The following is a 16,548-nucleotide window of genomic DNA, read 5'->3' on the forward strand; positions in this document are numbered from 1 at the left end:
ATACAAAATGTGCTTGGTAAATCAATTTTATGCCGATATACTAATTTATATACATATTAAACAATTATCAATATAATGTAGACATTAGTATTATAGCAGAAATTATACAAAATAGAATTACACCAAATACAATAAATGTATCTTTGGTGGAAAGATTTCTCAGAATATCAGAAAATTCTCACAATTTTTTAAGATTTTTTATATGAATTGGAATATCTCTCACAAGGGGAACCCGGCAGTCTCTCATCACCGATTTGAATAAAATTTTATGGGTGTGTAGTATGCACTCATACATTTACTCCTGTAAAGCCGTAGGACCCACTATTGAGGCATTCTAGAGAAATATTTTTTTAAATATTTCGAGAAAAATTTTTGTTCCTATAGTACCGTTACGGAAAAGCGATCTTCGAGCTAGCAGCGTAGCGTCCACGGTAAGGCGTAGACTACTACGCTCGGGGTTGCAGGTTCGATTCCCTGAATAGTTTTTTTTTTTTTTTTATTTAAATCTTATATATTTTTAAATTTGTATATAACACAATTTTAAACCGTTTTTAATTATTTTATATCAAATTTTTTAATAAGTAATTTGTATGTTAAATAAATATTTTTCTTAATCAAGGAATTTAAAAATGCTCATTTATTATTAATTAAATTAAAATTTCTCATGCACACAAAAAATATATTTCCAATAAGAATTTACAATGACTGTTTTAAGGACGTCAAAATCAGAGTTTTCATAAATCGTTATACCCACAACGGGTTATCCCCGAGTGTAACAATTTTGGTCTTTTGTTCGGGACCTTAGAAGGTATATGAAACCGCTCGTCTAACGGACAAACCGGTAGTAGCAACAAAGTCGTTCTTCGAGTTAGACGTGCTATTTATAGTTTGCAGAAGATATTCGTGCTCTTTTACTTGCAATATGGATATTCCGGGACCGTCAACGAGCGCTAGTGCGAAGGAAGAAGAACAAGAATTGAATAACAAATTGCTCTTAAAAAGTGCCTTAAAAATAAGCGAGAAGTTGCTTGCTGAAAATGAGTATATTCCAGAAGAGTCTGTGAAAGATCTTTCAACGGAACAGGCAACTGTTATAGGCCACGAAATATATAACCGTATCGTCGATATGGTTAATGATATGCGTCTCATTGAGGAGGAAGAATTAGTGCTTCCACATGAAGAAGATATTGATGACAGTTTTATTGATTGTGCATCAATGTATCCATTAGAAGAGTCGTCATCATCGTAGTTATCTCCACTTTCGGAAGAGTGGATCGATTCTCCGGAGAAAAAAAAATTCAAATCAATAGATTTGGATTACAAACGGAAAGTTGTAGCCATGGCAAAAGAACATCCTAATTGGTCGCTACAAACATTACAGAGAAAAGGAGCACATTATTTAAAATATAAAAGAGATTTAAAACAGTACGTATACGATTTTAACACATTCTATGTATTATATTCTATTCATTAAATAATTATAATGATTTTCTATTTATTTTTATTATTAGATGGGAAAAAGATGTATTATCTGGTGGAACGCGATTTGACAAACTGTATGCCATCAATTCTTGGACACTTGATCGATTTACAGAAGCTAGAGAAAAATTCGAGCAAGTCACAACAAGAACGTTACAACAATGGGCGATGGCAGCTGCGCAACAATTCCTCTCCAGCACATTTAAATTTTCAGCAGGAAAAACGTGGGCTGATGATTTTAAACGCAGAAATAATATTCGGCAACGACGGATTACCAAATACGTTTCTGAAAAAGAGGCAGCAGAAATGGACGAAATTTTGGCTGTTGCGGATAGATTTAGGAAACAAATCCAACCACTTTTACAAAATTATTCCCTAGATTTAATAATTAATACAGATCAAACTGGTTGCCAATATCAGTCAACAATTGATCGGACATTAGCACAGAAAGGCGTCCAATCTGTATTTGTTAAAAAGAAGAGTTCTTATAAAATTTCTCATTCCTATACGGCCCAATATGCATTAACTTGTTCAGGAAAGCTTGTACCAAAAGTGTTTCTCTGTTTACAAGAAACTGGAGACAAATTTGGTCCAATAATACAGAAGCAAGTTGATGCTCTTGTTGTCGAATTTGGTAATGTCATCGTCAAATGTTCAAGGTCAGGAAAATTAACTACAAATATCTATAAAGACTTCTTAAAAGAAATATTACAGCCATATGTTAAGAATGAACAGTTTTTATTAATAACAGATTCTTGGGGTGACCAAACAAATTCACAAATATATGATGATATTTTTGTGGATGACGAGGATATTCCATCTTGTCAAATAAAAATTATTCCGTCAAAGTGTACTCTTTTATGCCAGCCATGCGACGTGTATTTTTATAGACAAGTTAGAAATTTAGCAAAAAATTACAAAATTGTACATATCTCCTTAAAAGCAATAGAGAAATAGCCAATCGTGAGGATGCTATTAAAATACAATTTTTAGTTCACAATCAGTTAAGCGCACCAATCTTTTGTGATATGTTAAAATATGCATGGTTTGCATCTCAAATAACAAATGAGAGAACTTTTTTTAAAAACGTTAACGAAGTTTGTTTGCCAGATTCTGTTAATAAAACAAATTGTACAGACTGTGCGCATGAAATGTCTATGATTGTATGTGCATGGTGTAACGAATTATTATGTTTTAAATGTTTTTATGATAAATACCACCCTAAAAGCTGCAAACTTATTGTAAAACAGTAAATTGTACATTTTAACTTATTGTATAACAGTCGTTGTAAATTCTTATTGGAAATATATTTTTTGTGTGCATGAGAAAGTTTAATTTAATTAATAATAAATGAGCATTTTTAAATTCCTTGATTAAGAAAAATATTTATTTAACGTACAAATTACTTATTAAAAAATTTGATATAAAATAATTAAAAACGGTTTAAAATTGTGTTATATACAAATTTAAAAATATATAAGATTTAAATAAAAAAAAAAATCATTCAGGGAATCGAACCTGTAACCCCGAACGTAGTAGTCTACCGTGGACGTCTTACCGTGGACGCTACGCTGCTAGCTCGAAAATTGCTTTTCCGTAACGGTATTATAGGGACAAAAATTTTTCTCGAAATATTTAAAAAAATATTTCTCGAGAATGCCTCAATAGTGGGTCCTACGGCTTTACAGGAGTAAATGTATGAGTGCATACTACACACCCATAAAATTTTATTCAAATCGGTGATGAGAGACTGCCGGGTTCCCCTTGTCAGTTTATTGTATAATATACGGGTTGTATAGAACCAATATTGTTCAATCAGGAATTACAACTAACAAATGTTTAACTGATAGGTTGTTATGAGTATTCTGTTTATATATATTATCTAATAACTATAAGTTATCACCTATAATAGGAATATTACATGAACTAACGCATATGTTATTAATCATAAATTTAATGTTAATTTATTCACGTGAGATGTTATGATATCCTTATGCAATGCAAGCTGCAGTTGTGTTGGAGTTATTTCTTTATTAGTCGTAAGTAATGCCACATTTTTAGCTTTTCTGAAAAAGAAAAAGTTTTGCTCTCGGTAATTATTCAGTTTAGGCCCCTCACTTTTCGATGACAGTAGATTCAATCGACGCGTTTTTGCACGAGAAACAACTTTTTCATCTGACAAACTCGTCGCTCTCTACTGCGAAGCGAAATATTAGCCGACAAAGTTGACTACTATTAAGGTTAGGAAAACTGTCACTGTCACTCTCACTCTCTCTCTCTCTCTCTCTCTGTTTATTTTACTTGGATTCAGACTTTTTTTTGCGGAAAACTCTCATCAAAGTATCAAAAGGTACATTTCTCAAAAGAATCACAGGTCCGAATGTGTTTGAACACGTCTTAATGTAACAGCGGTTAAGCCGGATGGAAAACTCACACCGACGACAAACAGTGAGATGTATATGCTCCATAGTCACTTGTGCATTTCCTATAGTTTTCGAAATATTAATAAAAAGATGCCTGTCTCTAGCCATGTATATGCTTTATATCTTATACTTATCTTTAGGATGTCTGTACGATATATTTTACACATTATCGTATTTGAGATAAGATATCTTTTGGATATTGTATACGGAGATATTTTCGAAATTTATTCATTATAATATACTGATGATATTATCAGGAGATTGATACATATTTCGCATATCCGCGATGATTTTAATATATTCTATAGTTATTAATTGCTGTGCGGGAGATGACACCACAAAGGGTGTATATCAGTTGGACACGGGGCAATTGGACACAGTCCAATCACAAGTCGCTGTTCCAAGGGACCCTACAAATGTCTCTAATTACACGGTGCTGTGATTGGCTGTGTCCAAATGCACCGTGTCCAAGTGCACCGCTCTCCACCACAAATGCTAAACGGAATGTAGCTAGGTTTTGGTCAGATTTACTCTCTAGTTATAGTAATTTCAAGCTGTGGTTAGTAGCTATATTTTAGATATAGACGGTGTTACTAGCTCCCATTCTGTTAATTGATTTATACAGGATGATCGGAAACAATCGCCTTCGGTTAATATTCTTGTATTTTTTAGCGAATTCTAAAACTATTTTTCCTCTTGCAAAATGTTATCTGAGGCTTAGTTGCTGAGGTATAAAGAGAAATAGTTAGCCACTCACAGGCCAGATACAGAAAGTAGGCAGGGACGGCACAATTCACCGTCAGACACAGACGTTGGGCAATACACATGTGACAATATTCATACATCTTAGTTTGTAAATTTTCAATGCTTGCGTCAATGTTATTGTACATAATCACAATAATAAATACACAATAATAAATAAATTATTTTAACTTAGTTGAATATGATTAGAGCATAACATGTAAGAGTGAAATAGTCGATTATGTTCGCGCACGTGAACTTGACCTAAGTGTTACAGGAACGAAGACGCGCTTGATAATAGTATTAAAAACTGTCTTTTTCAAGATAAATAATTTCTACAAAGAAATGTAAACTCGGTTTTCTCAAATAATGTAAGAATATCTTATGTTTTGTACGATTAATATTTCGTTCTTCTCGTGCTTATTTTTAAAGTTTTTCGTATTTGTAAAGTTTATATTGCACTTAGGTCAAATTCGCGCGCGTGAACGCAATCGCTATTTCACCCTTACATGTTATGTTATAATCATATTCAACTAAGATAAAATAATTTATTTATTATTGTGTACAATCACATTGACGCAAGCATTGAAAATTTACAAACTAAGCCATATGAATATTATCACATATTGCAACATCTGTGTCTGACGGTGAATTGTGCCACCCCTATCTACTTTCTGTATCTGGCCTGTGAGTGACTATTTCTCTTTATACCTCAGCAACTAAGCCTCGGATAATATTTTGCAAGAGGAAAAATAGTCTTAAAGTTCGTTCAAAAATACGAGAATATTAACCGAATGTGATTGTTTCCGATCACTCTGTATATATTCGAAAAATCAAACATATAATAGAAAATGTAGGCGAACTTTTCAAGTGACGAATGTTGCAATAAAAGAGCCGCTCACAAGCGCTTTAAATTTGGCGCACTGTTTAGAGAAATAGCTGAGCTGCATGTGTCAATCAGAATATTATCCAAACAGTACTTCGAATAGGGGTAAACACTCCGATGCAGGCCCCGTGACGTCGGGAATGTACTAATTGCCCACAGACCCATTTGGACATCACCAATCAAATTGTTTGGTTAATTAAAGTTAAGTTAGTGTTAGGTTAGATTAAATTTGAGTTATATATTGGTAATGTCTGATTGCATCTGTGGATAATCGGGATTTATTCGCGATGTTGATCGCGCCTATATGCCCTATTGAAAAAATTTAGTGGAGATCTCAATTGAGAACTCAATTAAAATCTCATGTGAAATGGTAACTGAAAACTTATGAGATTTCCGCAAGATCTCAATTGAAATATAAGCCCTGATGGAAATAATTTATGGAAAATGTAATGAACTTTTGCTAAAATATTTTTGAAAACCATTCACAATTGATCCAGTGTCATTAGAATTTTATTATAATTTCATTAATATTTCAGTACAAATTTAGAAAAATTCAGTGAAAAATCACTATTATTGAAAATATATAAAGGATAGTATAATAAAGTATTATTTTGCCTAAATAACAAAAAAATACTAGCATTTCATATTTTGTGTCATTTCATTTATTCGTGAGATCGCGTGGATTCGATCTCGTGTCAGACAGTTTAATGGACGATGCTAATGCACTGTAACAATATCTTGGTGGATTATATTTACAATATGCTCTTATAGCGTTCAAAAATGTAATGATATATTTGTCAGTAAATGTTTCAAAGGACGTATGTTGGGAGAATAGTTCGAATGCTATACCATCTGTAGCCAATTCGCAATCTAAGATTTGAGTGGTGCTAGGAAGCGAAATGGGCCTGATCGGAAACGCCAATCAGCAGACTGCGTTTGACGTCACGTGGGTTGCTGGAGGCGAGCGAACTTAGAGCATATATACATGGAGGGGGAATGCTGGCACGAAAGTATGTCCAAAATGTGTGCGAGAGTAAGTTATACGTTCCTATATGCGCATGCGTTGAAGTTGACAGGATAGGTTAGGTTATAAAGTTGACAGTAAAAGTTATTTATTTTCTTCTCATAGAACTCTGAGAATTTTTTCAGAAAATTTTGTATTAATTTTCTAGTACTTCAAAAAAATGCAAGAAAACGCAAGAAAATTTAGTATTAAAAAGTTAATACAAAATTCTGAAAAAATTCTCCAAGCTCTATGAAAAGAAAAAAAACAATTTTTATTTTTTGCTATTTTTCAGTAAAGTTAATAGAATTCAAGTAAAAAAATATTAAAACTTATAATTTTGTAGCCCAGCAACAACTGACGCATGTTGGCGCATGCGTACAGAAGATGAATAGGAATATATACCTTTTTCTCTCGCATATATTTTGGACACACTTTTGGTCTACAGGAGGCATACGCAATTCTCCCTCCATATATATATGCTCTAACCGAGCGGAGAGATAGAAATGGTCAGCAAATCGTGACGTGCACGTCGAAGTTTTGAGCTCTTTTCTAATTTTTTCGAGTGAATGTTTCAGTGGAGTTAAGAATTAGAATTAATATTAGCATATTTCTGTGACGATTAATAGTGACTCAATGGGTTCAGTATTCTTTATAACTTATTGGATAGATTATCTCGATTATTCTGAGCAATGCGTGTCCCAGTAACGGGATCACGTGGCGAAGCCATATTGAATTTATTCTTTGTGATCTCAGTCATATTGACCAGTCGATGAACCTCCAAATGCAAGGCGAGATGGTGAAGTATACTGACTTCTCTCTCTCTTTCTTAGCTCATCGGCATATCCGATGGCCCTCGCGAAGAGAAAGGTGAAGAAGACGTCTTGTCTTCTTCACTTTGCTTACTTTCAGTTCTACGGGCAAGCCGATGAACTCATACTGTGTGAGGTGACAAAATCATTACTGACTTCCTCTCTTTTATTTTTATTTTAGTATCACTTTATGACAAAGACATTTTACTAGGGTAATAGATTGGACAAATTTTGATATTGAGGAGCTTTCTATGTAATTATCAGGAGGAGGACTCCTATGAAGAAAAGCAACTTTGTTTTTTTTCTTTTAATTTTATTCCCTTTTATTTTTTTTTTAGTTACATTTGTATAATTTAAAATTTGTTTTGCTTGGAGAATAAAAGAAGTTTTGCGATTTGAGAGGTGGGCGCATCCAAACCAAATCCATCACGTTGCAACGTAACAACAATCACAATGCGATTAATATTGATACAATGTTGTATAAGTAATCAAACTTTAACATACAACATGCTCACAAAAGAAAGAAAAAGAAGGAATATTCTTTTTATTTTATCGCGTTATGATTGTTGTTACGTCCTTTGTAACAATTACCAACAAATATGTCATTGCATTTTTTAACGCTATAAGAATATATTGTAAATATAATACAAGATATCATTACAGCGTATTGACATCACCACTTCCCGTACGATCGTTGACGTTAGACATTGAACAGCATGACATATAATTATCTAAAGATGGTAACTCTCTGACACAGAACGAATTCATGTGAATCTCACGAATAAATAAAACGATACAAAATATGAAATGCTATTTTTTTGTTATTTAGACAAAATAATATTTCATTATACTTTCCTCTATTTATTTTATAAATAGTCTGTCTTTTATTTCACATTATTCCAATTTGAAATGTAGTACTGGATAAAAAGCATGCCTGCCCTTAGCTAGCGGCGTAGAAAAGTGCTATCTAGTGCTTGGATAGTTTTACTGGATAAGAGCTAAATTTCACAAGCTTACATATAGAGCTAAGCGCTAGACAAGTTTACTGTATGGACGCTAGATAATGTCTAGGAAAACTGGCTCGCACCTAGATAATTCTGAGTCGAAATTTCCACACAGATACTTTCATTTATTTCGGCGAATTCGAATTTGCGCTCGACTACATGAATGGGAGAATAAGTTTCACTGGGACTTTCGTCGTTATATTCTAACGCACGACGCACGCTTTCTTGGATAGATCGTTTCGCGTCGTCTATCAGACGGGTAGAATCAGAATTATCTTGTTCGACTAGGCGTCGTAGCGTTCTAGTCGCAGGCTCGCTGTGGAGCCAACTTCGATTCTTGATCGGTTCACGAAGAATGTTACTCCTTTCCGACATTCAATTCTTGTTTGGCGCACGCGGTCGCAATTAACAGTGTCCTTCGGATTTACAGTATAGTTGCAAAGCGCATGATGTATTCCGTTGCGTTTGCAGTTTAGCTGCAAGATCCCTTGTCGGTCGCTGCTCGATGTTAAGTTTGATCAGCTGGGCTGTTACTGCTTTTTGTAGTTTGCTCCGCTATACGATACTTAGGGCAGGTCAGTTCAACAAGCTCATGCAGATTCCGGTGTTACTGATAGCAAGCGTTGGCAGTCGTAGCTCCGACGGCTGTCCTCGATCTCACTATTTCATTATCTCACGATCTCACTGTCTCTCTACGGTCCCACAGTCTTCTCGTTGTTTGTATGATTTTCGGGGGAGTCGAAAGTGTCTCGTGTGTGCTTCGAATTTTGCGGGAGCGGTGCACTTGGACACGGTGCATTTGGACACAGCCAATCACAGCACCGTGTGATTAGAGATATTTGTAGGGTCTCTTGGAACAGCGACTTGTGATTGGACTGTGTCCAATTGCCCCGTGTCCAACTGATATACATCCAAATTTTGCAATTCTCTGACTTAGCTCTGACTGATCACTAGTTTGTCGCTTATAATTTGCCTTTTTCCTTTCTGTTGCAAGCTCAACCATTGAGATCCCATTGCTGCCACTAGATTTGTTGCGCCCGCGAGGATGAGGACGCAGGAAAGTTCGTTTGGGATTCGATGTCGCTGACGGTTAAGAGAATGACGCGGTGAAGAGAATGATTGTCAATGATTTTGAATAAACGGAATAAAAAGATGTTTATTCGGTTGTCTCCTTTTTTCTATTGTTTACGATTCCCGATTACAATAGTGTTCGACTTGCGTATCGTCCACGTTCGAAAGGCTCGCCTGGATGGCTGACTCTAATATTTTATAATAGCCCAAATTTCCCTATTAGGGAGGATGGCTTGATGACAACGGCGATCGCCTGGTGGACACGTATCGTACAAAATTTGTACTGCGTAATGTGCAATGCGGTGCTTTCTGCAGCGCTTGCACTTCCACTTAGTCAAGGCAACGCGATTGAAAGACGTTTCGGTAGCGTTATTAAAATATTGTATAACTGTTACGATTATAGTACCGTTTTTGCTTCGCGAACGCATTATACTGCTCATATTTTAAAATGCAAATATGGTTTGATAGTGACGTGTAAATATTTATTAAAGATTTGGATTAGTGTAGGATTTGTCTATCGTGGAAATAGTTATCGATAACAATTGTGGTAATCAATATCGATATCATTTGTTGCAACTTGAAGAGCGTTGATGACAAATGTGTCGATATTTAATAATTTCTGTAAATAGACGAATTGCTGTCTTTTCCGCTATGGATTCGAAATTTGATAATGGACTTTTGTAGGATGAATAACTCAAAAATTGTAAAATTTACATTAACTATTAATTGTTTGTATTTGAAACTTGCTATTACGGATATCTTATTTAATTTTAAACATTGTTTTGATCATATTTATATACAATTGTATAAAAATATGCATTTTGTTAGTACAAAATTTCGTCTGTGATGTTCTAGTGCTAAAAAAAGTGCACTGGAAAATTGCTAAAAAGTATACTTTTTTTTGTATTATTTATAAGTAGCTCAGAATAATTTTAATATTGATGAATTATTTTAGCTTATATCAATAAAGTTAATGAGCTAATGCATTTCAAACTAATTAGTTTGAAGTTAAAAGTTATCAACTTCTTAATTTAACTTTGGCGGATTAACAAGTTATTATATTTAGTTTTCGGATTTGAATCGCGTGAATTCTTCTTTGTCTGATTTCAACGTTTTACAAACATTTTAGTTCGCTTCGTCAAGGAGGAATGACCCGATTAATTAGTAATCGAACAATATAAATAACAATCTATAATATATTGTGCAAGATAAATTCTCAACAGAATTCGTTTACAAATAGCCGAACTTGTTATGGATGCCGAATCAAATTTCCTTATATGACCATATAAAATCATACAATCAAAGACTAAATGATTCAAATTGCGGCGGAAGTGTAACTTCAGCATCAGCACCGCATTGCACATTCTACAGACTATGCAAAATTTTTCGAGGACGGCTTGTGTCGACGCGACAGTTCAAGCTGTTGCTAAGCTATCCTCTCTATTTTAGAATTAATAGATTATAAAATAACCGCTGGCAGTATGCGCAAGTTTCTATAATCTTTAAGAAATACACACACAATTACGAGTTAATAAAACTTTTATTTAATCCTTGTTTATATACGTCTCACACCTATTTCACATCACCACCTCTTCACAGACACGAACCTACGGCAAATTGTAAGTAATATTGCTTCCTTTCTATCTCTCTCTTTTTCGTCCCTCCTTTCTCTTTCTTTCACATCTTCTCTTTCTTTCACGTCCTCTCTATTTTCTATAGGTCATGTGTTTTGAATATATTATAATTAATAGTTTTTACGTATTGTGTTAAATCATATTTTGTTCTCAATGTATTGATTGGTAGTATGTGCACTTGTAAACTAACACTTTCAGCTCAAGAAATATGTGAAAGACAGACAGTAAATTTTACTTAGCAGTTATCTCTTTCGACTCGTTGCCATTCAATAGAATTCGTGTGCTTTCATATTGCAGTGTATATAGAGTTTGCTGTGGATTCCAGTGCTCTCGCGTTGTTTCTTCTCGCATGTATGAGAAGTTGCAGATCTGCAGGTGCATTGCAGGTATTTATTTACATAAAAGAATTGAAAAATATAGTTGAATAAGAATTGGAAATATAGTTTATTTGCTTTTCAATATTTTTTTAGTTACAACTATAATAAAAATATTTTTAAAGTTTTAGAAGTACCACCAGGTTTGCAGTTTACTGGAAACGCATAGGTAATTGGAAACTCATTCCGTAAAAACATAATATAATTTATTTATTGTTTGTAATGTGTGTAAAAAACATAGATATAAAAAATAACGCATATCAGTACAAGAATTAAACAACAAGTAACAATATTTACATTAGCATTGTGCTCGAAAGATGTGTCGAGGATTTAACAAGAGACTCAGACTAGAGATAAAAACAGGGAAGACATTCAGTAGCTTTTTAAAAGCAACAAAGAGGACGAAATATCGACCGGGATGCACCAGTCAAATTTTATTAAGCGCATTGATGCAATCTATCAACGATTCTTTCACATTATTATAAATATGTGCGCCATAGAGTGTTCAATTCTGAAGCATACATACATTGAGAAACATTAAATTTTTCATTTTGAGTTCTTGTAGTTTAAATGAGAAGTGCATTGTAAGTGCATCAGATGTTATTGCGCCTTTCTATGTTACATATCTCTTTCAATGTATAGGAGAAACAGACTCTAGATAGCCCCAAGAATATGTTATTCATGTACTCTTTTAATATTTATCTCGAAAAAGACAGTTTGAATGCAAAATCGCAAAATGGCTCTTTTAGTTTCATTAAAATCAGAATAATATTATAGTTAAAAAATATAAAAATTGTTCTATTAGTAGCAATTTTCTAGTCTCTCGAAATTTTGTGTTAATATTCTTCACAGTGAGTGAATAAATTTAAACGACATGTTGCTAGAATAAAGTTTCTTACAAGTATATAATGTACTGTTTCGGATAATGAAAGTAATTTTTACTCATAACATGATCGAAATTGAGTACATGGTAAAGTTAGCTCATAATTAAAGGCCGACAGGAGGGTTGTGAATACCTCTCACAAAAACCTCGAAACTATTAATTAGAATATATATTTTATATCTTCTTATATGGCCTTCTTCCTCTAATGAGGGTTGTGAATACCTCTCACAAAGACCTCGAAACTATTAATTAGAATATATATTTTATATCTTCTTATATGGCCTTCTTCCTCTAATGAGGGTTGTGAATACCTCTCACAAAGACCTCGAAACTATTAATTAGAATATATATTTTATATCTTCTTATATGGCCTTCTTTCCCTAATGAATGATTTCAATTGCGTTACTGGGCAACTGAACCCAGGACAAAATGACCATGTTGCTGTAAGTTTATGAATGTATTTTGGTATAAAACAAAATATAACAGGATCATAGCAGGCACTAACACATAGAAAAAGACTGTCTCTATCATGTTTGTACAGTTAGTACACAACAATTAGTTGTCTGAGGAGTTGTAACTTTGAGATTCTGAAATATGGGGCATCTAGCTCTATCTCCCGGTCACCTTTATGCGTAGTAAATTTTGCGTAACTTTGCATACATACACGCACATATGAAACTGTTAAATTTCATTCTAAATTTCGAATTTTCTTTCAACAATTTCATAATTCTTATAAAGAAATTACGACATTTTTTGTTAAGCTTCAAAAGATTATTACCATGTCAATTACCAAAGCGAATTATCACGTTTTTGACGAACGACGAGTCGAATTAGTAATGTACATACGAACATTTTTTCTAACGACCTGACCAATCGTCATGACCACCGCCTCCAAATCCACCTCCGCCTCCAAAATCGTAACCACCGCCGCCACCAAAATCTAGGTGACCACTGCTGCCGCCTCCGAAATCGTGTCCTCCACCACCACCTACAAAATCGTGTCCTCCACCGCCGCCGCCGCCGCCGCCGCCGCCGCCGCCGCCGCCACCGAAGTCGTGTCCCCCACCGCCGCCTCCGCCTCCGCCTCCGAAATCGTGACCTCCGAAGCCACCACCTCCGTGACCTCCAAGATCAATCGGATGACCTACTGTGTACCCAAGAACCTCGTACTTGTCGTCACCACCATGATGCACATGCTTCGTGATCGTGTGCGTATGATGAATGGTCTTGATTTTGTATGGTACGTGGATCACCACGTGTTTACTGAAATGGTCGGAATTAATCATATTATGAAGAAAAAGGAAAACATGTAATTAATCTTATTGTCACAGCACGATACTACATTCTAAAAGATGATCATTCGGAATAATTACAATCGAGTTCAGCGAACTTATTTATCTGAGATGTAAATGGCGAATTAATTGCCTTAATTTTTTCAGTATAATTTTTATTTTCTTGTAATCTCTTATTTGTGCCAAACGAAGTAAATATTCAGGAAAATTGATTAATTATGATGTTGATTATGCCACAAAGTAACAGTAACCAAATAAGTAACCAAATAAGTTGTGAAATGTAGCAAAATGTAAAATGATTTAGACAGTGTCTATCCAGTTTATTATCCAAAAGAAATTAATAATTTTAAATTAAGAATAAAAAACTTAATAACTGACAACTAAAGGTGCCAGCAGCCAAAAAATTCTAAGAAAGATGGACACATACAGTCAGATCCTAGGAAGTATATACGGCTGCATATTATATAAAACTTTAAGGTTTGTTTCGTGACAATATTACTAAAAAGTTATGTTAACTAATGTAATGTTAATACCATACAAAGAAGCTCTACAAATCTATGCTAAATGTTTATAAATATGATTTATAACATATACAACTTTTTGACACTATAGCAAGAGAATATCAATCAAACATAATTTTTCAAAACCCATAAAGAAATGATTATTTTTCATGTTTTGATATATTAATATTTTTGGCTAGGACTACTCGTATTAGGTATGTTTGTAAACATATAGGTATTATAAACATATACTCATAAACTAATGTACGCTACTAGAAAAATAATTGTAATATTGGTTTTTTAAATTTTATCGTATTTTTGACATTTTTACATATATATTATATATTTACATATTGATAATATTTACATATTGGAGATATTTTACATATTGAAAATATTTTACATATTGATATATTTAAGATTATTTACAATTTTATATTCAAGAAGATATTTAATCAAGGGGCACCAAAAGAAACGTACGTAAAGTAATATAAAATCATTACCTAGCTATCGTATACTTCAATCGTTATCATAAATTGTGTATTTTACATATATATCAATTTCTTATCAATGTCTTGAAAACTAAATGGTCAACGATCTTGTGATTTTTTATATTTTTATATATTTTAATATCTTATATATATATATATATATATATATATATATATATATATATATATATATATATATGCAGGATATTCCATTTTAACTTTTACACCGAAATATCTCAAAATAGGTCAAATTGAGGTTAACTTTGCTGTTTTAAATAGACACATATTTTTTATTACGGAATTTTATTTTACGTAAAGAAACAAACAACTTTTATTTGAAAAAATGCTTAATATATAACCTCTATTTTCTAAGATATTTACGGAAATATCTACAAAATTATTGCTTTCAATAATTTTTTATTCAAATTTTATTAACTTTACCGAAAAATAGGAAGAGGTAAAAATTGTTTATTTTCTTCTCGTAGAGATCTGAGAATTTTTTTAGAATTTTTTAATTAATTTTTTAGTACATCGTTTTCTTCATTTTCTTGAAGTACTAAAAAGTTTATTAAAAATTCTGAAAAAATTCTCAGAGTTCTATGAGAAGAAAATAGATAATTTTTATCTGTTGCTATTTTTCGGTAAAGTTGATAGAATTTGAGTAAAAAATTATTGAGACCAATAATTTTTTAGATATTTCCGTAATTATTTCCGTAAATATCTTAGAAAATAGAAGTCGTATAAAAAATTTTTCAAACAAAAGTTGTTTGCTTTTTTGTATAAAATAAAATTCCGTAATAAAAAAATATATATGTTTCTATTTAAAAAAGCAATGTTGACCTCGATCTGATCTTGGCCGCGCCACTCAAGGTCAAACCAATGGTACTTTCTTATGTCCTCCATCGAACCATATCACTTTTGTTTGAAACATTTTTCCGTATTTTTTGTACATTTCGAGACATTTCGGTATGAATGTTAAAGTGGGGGGCATTCTATATATAGTATGGTCCACTTAAATTGAACATTTTGAATATTTTACTTATTTTTGATGATATGGAAAAATGTTTCAGATGAAAGTGGAAGAATGTCGAGGGAGATACATTTTGGTCACGTTACTTTTTTCTAGGTAGAGACACTAAAAAGATATGAAGATTAACTTCACTTTTTTAAATGAAATTATGATTTTTTTATAAATATGATTCCTCTATTTATTTTATGTATAAAAATACTAAGAGGTATAATTGTCGAAAAATCAATAGTTTACGAGATATTTTATACTTCATTCTACAAAAAATTTAGTTAAGAAAATAATCAAAAAATATGTGTTTTATACATACAATAAATAAAGCAATCATATTTATAAAGAAAATCATAATTCTATTTAAAAAAGTGAAGGTGACCCACATATCTTTTTAGCGCCTTCACCTAGAAAAAAAACAACGTGACCAAAATGTATCCCCTTCGATACCCTTCCATCTGAATCCTTTTATCTGAATCATTTTTCCGTATTGTCAAAAATAAATGAAATATTTAATATGTTCGATTTAAGTGGATCACCCTGTATATACACATAAACACTTGAGTACACACTATCTTATTAAAATTGACTTATTGATACTTAGACCGAGAAAACAAATTTTTACATAACACTTAATTAACATTTTAAATAATTTTTAGACAAGGTAACGCCTCTTTTTAATCCGAAATAAAAATAAATGTACTTTATATTTTCTTATATATTAGGACCTTAACTTAGTTTCCGCCCGCAAATGTTAGATGGCAATGCAAACAGTTCTAGTAGTCATTACTAACGAAACAGGTAGTTTGTGATTAATTTCGACATTTCTCGATAACATTCAGTCAGCATACACAATTATTTTCCTAAACAACAATTTCTTTTGCTTTGTGAAAAATGGAACGCGATAAAGTGTTTTTTCGACATGTGCTTTTGCACT

General features: G+C 32.8%; 2 protein-coding genes across 3 annotated transcripts in view; one reads left to right on the plus strand and one right to left on the minus strand.

Annotated features, from left to right (window-relative positions):
- The first annotated feature begins 687 nt into the window (after positions 1-687).
- Positions 688-2,465, plus strand: LOC116847971. The gene is made up of 2 exons (XM_032823628.1): positions 688-1,425; positions 1,512-2,465. The coding sequence occupies exons 1-2, from the start codon at positions 1,340-1,342 to the stop codon at positions 2,434-2,436; spliced, it is 1,011 nt and encodes a 336-aa protein (XP_032679519.1). The 5' UTR covers positions 688-1,339; the 3' UTR covers positions 2,437-2,465.
- Positions 2,466-11,473: 9,008 nt separating this feature from the next.
- Positions 11,474-16,548, minus strand: part of LOC116847964 (glycine-rich protein 23-like) — a 15,978-nt gene continuing 10,903 nt past the window's right edge. Inside the window, exons 3-4 of one of the 2 annotated variants that reach the window (XR_004378865.1) lie at positions 12,546-13,573; positions 11,474-12,456 (exon numbers count right to left, since the gene is read on the minus strand). Coding sequence is in view for 1 of the 2 variants with exons in the window: in XM_032823622.1 (XP_032679513.1) it covers positions 13,168-13,573 (406 nt within the window). In the remaining variant the exon portion in view is untranslated. Of the gene's footprint in view, positions 13,574-16,548 lie in introns of both variants that reach the window. The other variant, XM_032823622.1, reaches the window with a different exon arrangement.

This window comes from Odontomachus brunneus, unplaced genomic scaffold (genome assembly GCF_010583005.1).
Source record: "Odontomachus brunneus isolate Ranch 3 - 2012 unplaced genomic scaffold, Obru_v1 Obru_scaffold_086, whole genome shotgun sequence".
NCBI classification, from domain to species: domain Eukaryota; kingdom Metazoa; phylum Arthropoda; class Insecta; order Hymenoptera; family Formicidae; genus Odontomachus; species Odontomachus brunneus.